This window comes from Mandrillus leucophaeus, unplaced genomic scaffold (genome assembly GCF_000951045.1).
Source record: "Mandrillus leucophaeus isolate KB7577 unplaced genomic scaffold, Mleu.le_1.0 Scaffold1142, whole genome shotgun sequence".
Classification (NCBI taxonomy): Eukaryota; Metazoa; Chordata; class Mammalia; order Primates; family Cercopithecidae; genus Mandrillus; species Mandrillus leucophaeus.
In genome coordinates this window covers 18,758-31,248 of record NW_012099677.1, presented here as the reverse complement: position 1 = coordinate 31,248, position 12,491 = coordinate 18,758, and the positions used below count along the sequence as shown (strand labels likewise).

At 37.1% G+C, this 12,491-nt stretch overlaps 1 protein-coding gene across 1 annotated transcript in view; it reads right to left on the bottom strand.

The window, feature by feature from the left end:
• KHDRBS2 (KH domain containing, RNA binding, signal transduction associated 2) overlaps nt 1-10,436 on the bottom strand; it is a gene marked incomplete at its 3' end in the record, with an annotated part of 444,128 nt that extends 433,692 nt beyond the window's left edge. The window contains exon 1 of the mRNA XM_011997223.1: nt 10,070-10,436. Within this exon, the coding sequence (XP_011852613.1) occupies nt 10,070-10,160 (91 nt within the window). The remainder of the gene's footprint in view (nt 1-10,069) is intronic.
• Nucleotides 10,437-12,491: the final 2,055 nt, after the last annotated feature.

The window sequence follows — 12,491 nt, the reverse complement described above, 5'->3', positions numbered from 1 at the left end:
TTATGCAGCCAACAGACACATGAAAAAATGCTCATCATCACTGGTCATCAGAGAAATGCAAATCAAAACCACAATGAGATACCATCTCATACCAGTCAGAATGACGATCATTAAAAAGTCAGGAAACAACAGGTGCTGGAGAGGATGTGGAGAAATAAGAACACTGTTACAGTGTTGCTGGGACCGTAAACTAGTTCAACCACTGTGGAAGACAACGTGGCGATTCCTCAAGGATCTAGAACTACAAATACCAATTGACCCAGCCATCCCATAACTGGGTATATACCCAAAGGATTATAAATTATGCTGCTATAAAGACACATGCACACGTATGTTTCTTGCGGTACTATTCACAATAGCAAAGACTTGGAACCAACCCAAAGTTCATCAATGTTAGACTGGATTCAGAAAATGTGGCACATATACACCATGGAATACTATGTAGTCATAAAAAGGATGAGTTCGTGTCCTTTGTAGGGACATGGATGAAGCTGGAAACCATCATTCTCAGCAAACCACCATAAGGACAAAAAACCAAACACCGCATGTTCTCACTCATAGGTGGGAATTGAACGATGAGAACACTTGAACACAGGAAGGGGAACATCACACACCAGGGCCTGTAGTGGGGTGGAGAGAAGGGGGAGGGATAGCATTAGGAGATATATCTAATGTAAATGACGAGTTAATGGGTGCAGCACACCAACATGGCGCATGCATACATATGTAACAAAACTGCACGTTGTGCACATGTACCCTAGAACTTAAAGTATAATAAAAAAATAAATAAAAAATAAAGACCTAAGCCACTGTGTATGTTCAATAAAAGCAGCCATTACTTGAGTCACCCCTTTTGCTCCTCAAAATTCAACAAATTTCTTCTCATTCAGGCTCTTTATTTTGTTTCTATCACAGAAGCTCCCTCTCCTAAGTTGCAGTCAGGGCTTATCATTATCTAGCATACAATGCTATGAAACTGCTAAAAATACGCTCAACAGAAAACACACTTATTCTGGTTTTCTATAAGAAGAGTAAAATCGTAAAATCTAATCTTTAATGTTTTAAAAGGAAACAGACACTGATCGTGCCATTTCTGATAACAGTACAATAACACCAGTCAATCTGTTTCAAAGTTATTAAATTCTAATACCTCAAAACATGCAGATAACATTTAAATCAAGCCATATTGTTTTCTGCTTCTGATCAAATGTAAAATTTGCTCACTTCTAAACGTTAAACAAAACCCTGACCGCCTCAGGACACAAGAGAGGATCTACAGTTGTTCTTTTGTTTCTAGAAGAATTCAGCAAATACAAGCAGTTGTCTAAAAAATATGGGGGAAAATGCCTCAGCAAACTACACAAAATTATCCATCACTTTTTGGGTCAAAAGTCTGAAATGTTCCCTCTGCTCTGCTACCACATCACTAAACTCTCTACGAAGTAGTCAATGTAAGTCATTCAGAAATGTAGGCTGTCTTGATGATCCTTAATTCAATTCTATAATAAGGTAAATTCCCCCATTTATAAATTTATTTGACTTTTATAAGCTATACTTATATTTTATGATATCATATAATAATTCATCCAGTATTTGCACTCAGAAACATATTTTAGAAGTTAATGGCAACAACAACATTGATCTTCTAGATAAAATTTGCATACTAGCATCTGGCCTTCTTTCAAAGCCTAACATTGGATCTCTATTATAGGAGACAATGTGGTGTACTGGTTACATGTATAATTTCTTCGCTGTGAGACTTGATGTAAATTAATTTCTCTAAGCCCTAATTTTTCTAATTTGTAAAACTAACACTAATAACTACACAATAAGACTGGTGGGTAGATTACTTGTGGTAATGCATGCAAATCATCTAGTACAGTGTCTGGCAAAGAGTAAACTCACAATAAATGTTGAGATAATAATGGTAATAATGATAAATCTCTCATTACCATAAACAACCGAAGTTATGACTTTCTCTGAATTCCTATATCAGTGGTCTCTAAAATTTATGTAAAACCTATTGGACCTTCCATATACTTATTTATATCACGTGTGTATGTGTCTGTGTATATATATACACACATATATATGTATACATATATACATATATATAGATGTCTATATGTATACAGTTGAATCCCCTATAGATTATAAATCCCATAAATTAAACATTTGATATTTCATTACTAATAGCACATATCATGTGCAGTTTTTACCAACACACATTCAAGGGCATGTGTGATTGTGCAGTCAAATGAAGTAGAGCACTAGTCTGATGGAATTAATCTTCCAAACTATAGCTAAAATATAAAGTAAATAGCCTAATGCTTTTATGATTGTTTATTATCTCTCTATACTGCAAAATCTTTTTGGAATTACTGTTCATGAGTCAAATGGAGGATGTGCTAAAAATGACTTCTTTCCCCCAAAAAAGTTAAAACAATTGAGCAAGAGGATGCTTGGCCATGACCTCGCAAGTATTTGGCAAATAAAAGATGCACTCATTACAGAACTCTGCACTTGAGAAAATGAGGAAGTCATATAATATGGATATTTGCTAACATTAATGTAGAATATCAGCAATTAGTGGGTATTCTACCTCTAAACAATTTTCCAAATTATGTTTATTTTACTGGAATTCAGCATTTTATAGGTAATAGTATCAAATTTTGATCTATGGAATATATTAAATATTACACAGTTTATAGCTTTAAAAAAATCAAACTGGGGTCAGAATATAATTCCAATGAAGATATATTTCTTATATAGCCAAACCAAAAAGAAGGATCAAATTCGGTGTTCAAATAAGTGCATAAGGAAAGCCAATGATATTACAGTTATTTCCAAGGGTTCCTAAGAACTACCTCCAAACCTCACTTCCTCCCCTTCTACAGCTGCTGTGGGAACAAACAGCTTCACTATAGACTGTGTACATAAAGAGAAACCGAGAATAATGATCAGTTATGTTCCCACTCTCAGGTATCAGGCCATAAAAAGAACCTTAAAATGAGATAAATATAGAGAATATTACTGTGTCCATTATCCAGATGAATTTATCATGGTCATGCTCATTCTTATACAACTAGTTAATGAAATATTAATATTAATGTACAAGGCCTAATATTCATTCAAAAGATTTCATAAAGATATAAATTAAAACACATAAATGAATGGGGATGGGACATTACAGATAAACATAAGAAAAACTTTCTTTTCTAGAAAGTAGAGAAAAGGAGGCCAATTGTCTGAGTACCACAAGACTCGGGAATGACATTTTAATGGTTTTCCTAGATTTTCTTTGTGCCGCATATGTGCCAGATTGAGTGCTAGAAAAGCTGGCAACTCAGAAGTATTAAAAGCAAACACACACACAAAGCCTCAATCCAAACAACAAAGAAACAAATGGGCAGATTCTCGGAGACCTCACAAAGTAAAGCAGGACTTCCCTGTACTAACTTTCCAACTTCCTGCAAATGAATAGTTTTTCAAAATTGACTTAGAAACAAATGGAAACTTTCAAAGTGGCCTCCTGAGGTTTTGCATTCTGCAAAGATAAAATATGACTGAATTAGTATTATCATTCTAAATGACGGAATTACTGAAAACTTGTTTCTGGAGATACTTTCTAAATACAAAATAGGAGAAAAAGGAAGATATGAGGTCAGCATCATTCAGTTAATAAACATTTATTGAGGCCTTCTACATATGAGGCTGAAGGCAGGCATTAAAAATTCAAAGACAGAAGTCATAGTCTGGCCCTCAAGCTTAGAGGGGAAGACAACCAAAACAGAATTGCATGTTGCAATGTAGAAATGGTGGATAGGTTGAAAATAAAACCAGAAGTGCACTTAATTTATAATGAATTAGATGAGAAGCCATTATGAAAGGGTTCCTAGAAGAAGGAATAGCAGTACTCAGTTTTATTGAATGAAGATAAATTATAATCATGGAGAGAAGCTAGAAAGGGCATTCTAAAGCAAGGTCCTAGCATGTGCAACACCTTAGACATAGGAGAGGACAGAGAAAAGGGCAAGTATTATCCACATGCAGAAGAGGTAGCAGAGGGGCCAACAGGAGACGGGTTCTGAAGTCTGATGGAGAAAAGCCTGTTTGGCCTCTACCTGGCACCACCACATACCAGGCACTGTGAAAAGTGCTGCTAATATAATGATGAAAAAGACTTAGTTCTGCTCAAGAGCGGACAAAGAGGAGCTGTTTCACTAGTGAGAGAGACAGGCACAACCTGATCATTCTAAAATAACAGTTTGGACAGTGACCTAGAGGCGTTCATTATGGGAATGAGGGGAAAATATCTAGCTTTCTGTGAATAGGTATGGGAATGTCAAGGGAGTCTAGAGAGTGAACTATAAGCAGTTTGGTATACCTGAGAGAAATTAAGCAGAAAGGCTGAAGAGATGCTTCTGGAGAGGTAAGCATGTTATAAGAACGTCAAGGGGTATGGACTACACCTTGCAGGCAATGGAAATTATCAAGAAGTGTGACATGGTGAGACTTTAGCCTTAAATGAAGTACTGTGACGGCATTCTGTGTGTTGGTGTGGGAAGGAGGGAAATGAAGGATGATGAGGGCAAGAAACGGTCAAAGAAGGAAGTAAAACCAGCAGAGTACAGTGCCTAGAAGACAAGGAAGGTGGGAAGAAATCAGAAGAAGGTCAATAGTGGAAAGTGCAGCCAAGAGACTTGATGACAGGTCAGAAAAAAATTATTTGATTTGGCAATTATGAGATTATTCTGTCACTAGGGTCATCAGTTTCAGGACAGTGATGAAGACAGAAGCCAAACTGAAGAAATTTTAAAACGTAAATGAAGAAAGTGAGGCAGTTAGCATATACTAGTATTATCAGAAGTTTGAAGGAAACAACGAAGGATACATGTCAAGAGAGATCATTTTTTAATACTTGTGGCAAGTGAAAGAAGTATTCTATTTCTTCAAATTATTCAGATTGAATCATGTTGACAGCTCTATAAAGAAAGAGCTGATTGGGAGAAAGAGTAGGAGATATTGAATAACGGATTTAACTACAGAATGAGTCCAGAGATGAAGAGCATTTAGGTCAAGGATATGGGTGGCAAGTCAACCTTGAAGAAAAGAAACATTTGGTCTTCTGGAAATGAAAGACAGTGACGATGGCTATGGAAGTTTTTAGGTGGTAGGAGGTTAAGGAACAGCAGAAGAGATATATCCATTTCCTCCAATAAAAAGGATGATGAAATCACCTGCTGAGAGTGAAGAGAGTGAAGAACGTGCGGGTTTAAGGGGAAGTCTGAATAGGTCTGAAATTACTCTTGAAATAAATAGGATCAGGGCTAATCAAGCTCATGGTTAAAGACTAACAAGTGATCATTTACTAAACATGATATTTTTAAAACTCTAATCATTTTTCATAAGGTAATTTATTTCATAATTTGCTTTATGAATTTAAATTTAACTCAGCAGTAATCTAAAGTAAGGAAGTGTTTATTTTACTTATTTTCTCAAATTGAGGTGCATCATCTTACATTTGTTTAATTTCTGCTTATATTTTTGTTATACACATAAAAATTACTAGCCGGGCATGGTGGTTCACGCCTGTAATCCTAGCACTTTGGGAGGACGAGGCAGGAGAATCACAAAGTCAGGAATTTGAGACCAGCCTGGCTAACATGGTGAAATCCTGTCTCTACTAAAAATACAAAAATTTGCTGGGCGTAGTGGCATGCACCTGTAATCCCAGTTACTCGGGAGGCTGAGGCAGGAGAATTGCTTGACTCCAGGAGGCAGAGGTTGCAATGAGCCAAAATTGCACCACTGCACTCCAATCTAGGTGACAGGGCAAGGCTCTGTCTTGAAAATAAAATAAAATAAAATAAAATAAAATAAATTTTAAAAATACTGCTTATGTTATCACAGGCATCACAAGCAGAAGTTTGTTTGTTTATTTGTTTTTCCATCTTAAAAGAACTCTGCCTGGCAGGTATTACTTTTCCTGTTATATAGATGAAGAAACTGAGTATCAGAGAGGGGGGAAATGACACATCCTATATTTCCCAGTAGGTAGAAGTGTCAATACTCACTCCTAAGTGTTTCTCTTGTCAAAGTACAAATTTTCCACTATATCATAAATTGTTTTAATTGAAGATCAAAGATAACTTGAATTTAATTTTTTTGCCCATGTTTTTCTTTTATTTAAGAAACATAAGTAAGATTATCCCAAATCTATTGGGAGAAAAAGGTGATTACATTAATCAAAAGAAAAGTCACTTTAAAGAGTCACAGGAATACTATTTTTAACCAGAAGCTGCTTTAGACATGACACTAGTAACTTTCCTTAATTTAAAAACATATGAAGCTTTATGAAAAATATTTAAGAAACACTATCTAACCAAAAAATGGTTCTTTTTGATAACCGAAATGTAGTTAACTCACAAGTTTGCATTTGTGATAAGTATTAATCCCTGTTTCCTTAATATTTTAAGATCTCATTTATATCTGCAAAAATAAAGGCCAAGTCTATATGGGAGGTCAAACTTTTCACTAAAGTTTGAAAATAGCACCTACAGTTTTTTGAAAACCATTCGAACTGCTGGGGTATTTGGCAATGTTTGACATCGTCATATAATGCTTGCAAAGATTTCAGGCTAGGAAGTCTTCCCCAAACCGCTCTCAATTGGACAAAAATTTCTAATGCTCCTAAGAATATGGAATCACCGTAATTGAATATATAAATCCGAACAGATCTATGTCTGTCAGCAGACATAGAATATTTCCAGACAATATTCTCATGTATATATATTTTTGGCCTCAAACATTAATAGTAGTTCAATAGACTTAAGAACATAAATCTGTCCCCAATACCCAAAATAAAATATACACCTCAAATTACATTTTAGTGCCATAAATATATTATTAATCATTAAACTAGGAAAGAATGAAAAAAGTTTTGAAAATGTGCAGCCATTGATTTTTTGTTCCGAATATACAAACATCACTTCGTTGTATCCATCAGTAGTCTGAGACTTAATTAGAATTGCAAAAAAAAAAAAAAAAAACACACATATACATCACTTAGTCCAACTCCTTAATTTGAGAGACAAGGAAACTGGGCCCAGGGAAAGAAAGCTTACCCAGATTCAGTTGAGGTTAAAGTGGAATTCAAATCCAGGTATCTAGATTCACAGTTTAATGCACTTCCCAGAAGCAGAATAGATATAAATAACCTCATGTAATTTCATCTGGCAACCAAATTCAGACTCTGAGTAGAACTTTAAGGATAGTCCTGAGTTTGCTGTTTTATCATATTCAAAAGCACCTACCATAACAAGTGGATAACTAAACAACATTATAATCGCAGGATGAACATTATTTTAATTATTTAAGCATACTAGAAACAAACTTCAAACTACATTATTCAAGATTTCTTCTGAGTAACAATCAATTGAAATCATTCTTATGGAAAACACACAGCAGAAACAAGTGAAATAAACTACAATGGACCCCCCAAAAACCCCAAATAAACATCCAACTAGTACTTTCAACCCCACAGCCTTCAATTCTACATGCAGCACTGTCAATTGAGCACTGATTTGCATCTATCACCAATCAAAATGCAAAATAAATCATTGTGAAAGCTCATTGGTTTATATTACTGCCTGTATAGATATTAGCTTCCGGAAAATCATTCTGAAGAACTGAATCATCTGTATCATTTTTATTACTCATTCAGGCTTGACACTGTCTGCACAGTACTGACTGAAATGTACTTCAGTATGCACCTTCTCTCCAAATGAATATCTATGTCAGGTTTATTTATAGCCACTGCCTTCAATCAGTGCATTCTCAAGTATAAGAAATAAAATCACCTCAACGATACTCTTCTATAGACATCTGAAACTAAGTGTGGACATCTTGGCAACTGGCCTTTGGAAAGATAATGAAAGATCTATACCATAAAATATACATTAAGATCATTGAGATTCCAAGAACAATCATCTTACACTCTTTAATAAGCACATGTAAAGAGTCCCAAGTACTGAGGTAATCTGAAACTTATGCATCCTTTTGCATAACTCTTTATGTACTCCAAGATTATTATAACCTCCTCCATTCTCTTTTCCTTATGCTGATTTCTTTGAAATTTAGGTACCCTCTTTGTTTCTTACTTAGATGCTTTCCTCTATTCAGGAGCTTTTCCTTCTAATTCTTTACTAAAGCAGGGCATGCTTCCCCCTGCTGGGAAAAAATCAAATTACAAGGAACATCAGAACATGTTCCTAAGTATTATATCAAGAAATCAAGTTCCTAGGAAAGATAAAATGTTAAGGAACCAAGTGCATAGCCTTCTCTGACTGCTTTACCAGACAAAGAAATACTTATGCACTGTTAAGAGTTTCTTGTACGCATTTATTTAGCTTGACCGCCTTCAAGTACAATAACTCATATTAATGACTGATGAATTAATCTTTGAGCTACTTGTCTCAAATAGAACTCTAATTAGCGGGTCAGAGAGAACGATCAATTTGTAAATGGTTTTTTTTTTTTTTTCACTTTAAAGACATATTATCAGCTACATAAAGAAATTTCTGGAAAATACATTGAAGACTATTCAAAATATATTAAAGATACTGAAGACTGGTAAGACTTGCCTTTTAAATCATTTCAAACAATCTTAAACATCTATTAACTCATTATTTTGCTATTATTTTTATGTAGTCTTTTTTGAGAAAGCAAAAAAGTGCATTTTTATTGACTTCACTTTTCCACTTTAATTTCTATTTTTTTCATTCAGTAACCAAAGTAGTAGGCATAATTGTATTTCACCTTCCCACTTATCTATAAAACAAGCTTTTTCCCTGAAAACAGTTCAGTTATTTCACATGTTCCATGTTTTGACTATAAATCTTTTTCTAACTGTTTAGCATTTAAACATAAAAAAATACCTTACACTTTATTGTTAACATAAATAACAATCCATCAATTAAAAATATAGCTAACACCGATTTAAATCATATATTGAGGAGCAGAATTTATTCTTCCTTGGTACAACTAAGTCTCAAAAAAATCTTTTAATACTGAGGAGCTGGGGTAGAGGAAGTTATCCCTTTTAGTTTTTTGCTGTATGTAAGTCCATAATAACCTTAGCTACAAAACTACACTGTAACCAATTTGATGATGAAGCAATTCATTATTAATGAAGCATTCATCTAAAAAAATCTGCAGCTGTTTTATAAAAGGCATGTGTAAATAACTACAGATATAGGTGTCTTGACTATTTAGATGGCATTATTATAACATAAATGGAGTAATTTGGTTAATAAAGTTTGTGTGTCTTTTTTTTTTTTTTTTAACCTTTCAAAGCAATGCAAAAGACAAGACATATATGTTCCTCTGGGAACGAAATCTCCTTTAACATTACAGGTACACAAAAGAAAATGCACACTTGGTAAAACAGTTGATCAATTATAGAGCGTTCCCAGGGACCAGTATCTCGCAGAGTACCCAATCATCACACTTCAAATAAATGTATAAGCACTTTAGCCTCTACTTACTACATTAACATACATATAAGAACATGCACAGTTTAATGCATAGGTTAATTCTAACACTTTCCATAGGATAGACTTTGATTAAAGGGCATCAAACATCACTTCCTAAATGCAGTAAAAAATAAAAATAAAAATACTGATCTGTAGCCAAAAAGCTCTTAGAACACTACATTGATCACCATTGACTTCCAAACTGCTTTCCCCTCCCTCAGGGAAGTGAAAATGTCCCTGTAGACCGCGTTACACTTTACGGTTTCTCTATCAACGATCCTAACAGGTCACATCGCCACTGCCATTAGATCTCCGTAGCTTTGGTCTTCTCCAAATTAAGACGTGGAGAAGGAGCACCGCTGTCCGCCCCAAGAACGGGGTCTGTCCGCCCGAGCTCTGATACGAGCATCTTCAGGGGGACAGTTTCTGCGAAGACGGCGACAGGAGTCCCTCCCCAACTTCACTCCCCTAATCAAGCCAAGGGTGAAATAGGCAGCCGGCGGTTTGTGACCATCGGTGGGGGCAAGTCCTACCTTCTGCCAAAAGGCGCGATGCATGCACAAAAGATGGATCCAGGCTATCTTTCTCTGCCATCAGCTCAGGCAAATATTTCTCCTCTTCCATAGCGCGGACTTCGGACTGTCCCCGGGCGAAGCGCGAGGTTCCGCTCGCTCGGACGCAGGGTCGTGGGGCAGCGCCTGGCTCCCGCGCTGCTCCTCCTCTGCGCGGCGAGGGGATCTCCGTGCGTCCTCACTGGCCCATGCACCCAGCACCTGCGACTCCCGCCGTCGGGCTGCGTGGCCCCGCGTCCACACCTGCCCGTCCCTTCCGTCGTCCCTCGCTCGCGCCGAGCCCGGGCTCACACCAGCGGCCTTAACTGGAGAGGCGGGAACAGGGCGCAGCCCACCTCCGCCAACCACTCATTGGTGGTGATGCCAGGAGAGGCGGGGCGCTGGCGAAGGCCGCGGGCCCTCATTGGGCCGTGGTGCACGTCGGGTCGCCTGACTGGCAGGAGGCAGCTGCAGCGGGGAGGGGAGCTCGGAAGATGCAAACGCTTTCTTCTTGCAGCCCAAGCCTTCCCTGGCTATTAGGCATGCCCAGTTCTGTGGAGCTCTCTGTGTCTTCAGCTAAGGTGCAGAGGAGAGAGAGGGCGGGAAAAGCGCAGGTTAAACAGAGAGGTCTGAGTCCAAGTGGACAGGGGAGATGGAGATGAGAAGTGAGCCGCTGAGAGGGTGGAAAAGCGCCAGCGAAAGTCTCAGGAAGGTAGATGGGACTTCACCTGCGTCCCTAAGGCACAGGTGTCTCCTTTCCCTCACACAGCTCAGACGCACTACAGTTGTGCAGGAATCAGCAGCGCACTGGGTCTGGAAATATAATGAAGACTGCATGTGATCGGCAGCTGGTATTTCCGATGACCTACATCTCAGATACGCAGTAGGATGTTCATTGATAAACAAATAAAGCGGCTCGGAGAAATATTGTGCAGAAACATTCTTCCGGTGTAGAATCATTGGGATATTGAATTAGTTATGGTAACCTATCTGTGCCTCCTTTCCCCAGACCCTATCTGTGGAAGGCAGGTTGGGAGGGGCTTAATTTAAAAACCAACATATATATATATGATTCATTAGTCACAGTTTGTGAAGGAATTGGGAAGACATGTAGAAGAAGAGACTAGAACATAGGTAATCACGTTTGCTCTAATTCTCCCCTTTCTCCTCGTTGTATATGTGCCAGTCTCTTTCACCAGGTACTGTTGCTGAGCTACTTTGTATTATCCCACCTCTATTTAAAGGAAAGTTAAACCCTCATGATATCACCAAGTGTGACCAAAAAAAAAGCCCCATCCTTCTTTTACCAATGTGGCCATAAATGTAACTTGCATTCCTCAATCGCTAGGAAATAATCTTTCCCCAAGTCTTGGGTTCTCTTTTCATAAGCAGTCATTTCCTGATTCTTTCCCCCATTACTTTTGATGTAGAAGAATGAGGGCCAACTTTTCTACAAATAAAATATGCTGAAATTTTTCCAACTTCTCTTACTGAATTTAAATATTTTCCTTTTTATTTAATTTTTAGATAAATTTAGGAGATTATCTTTTATTTATATAATGTTTAAATAATGTAACGTGCCTCACATCAATTATTTCAATATGTCCTCACAGAAGCACTCTGAAAGATGCCAGCCAAGTATTACTTTCTCTGTTTGTATAAATATGGGAACTGAGGCAAAACAGAGAACTTGTCTCATGTCTAGTGAATGCTGAAGTTGAGATTAAAATTCAATTCCATATTAGCACCATTTAGATCCAGATTATACTGCTTCAACCTACCTTTCTGTGTGTTAAATATTTAATTTATTTGTGCATGAGTACATTCAATAAAAGTTTATTGGATACTGAAAAGAGTCTAGGGACAGTACTTAAAATTGGAGAAACATTGATGAACAAGATACACATTCATTCCTTGTCATCACAAAGATATTTTCTAATGAGAGAAGACAAATAAAACCAAGTACATAAGAGAAACGGTAATTGCTGGCTGCAATAAAGGTCAAGAAAGAACCAAGGAGTTAAGCAAGATACTACAAGGGAAGACATTAGTTTCTTTATTTTTGACTAGGGTAAACATACAATCTCGATAAGCAGCTGATATTTACGGTGAAAATTCATGAAAAAGATTGAACCAAGTGTGTGCAATGTGCAAAGAAAGGCATTCTAAGCACGGGAACTTGCCACTGAAAAAGCCCTGTGGTGGAAAGGACTGTGCTGACTTTTGGAATTGACTGGTTTCAATGTGACTACTGTAATACGGGAAAGAATGGAATCAATAAGGGTGGGGGATTGATGTGTACAAACATCCAGGATTCGATGAATGAAAATTATTTGGATTTTATTCTAAGTGTAATAGGGGACCATAAAGTATTGGTGTCTTTCTGGATGTTCTTCTTAATCTC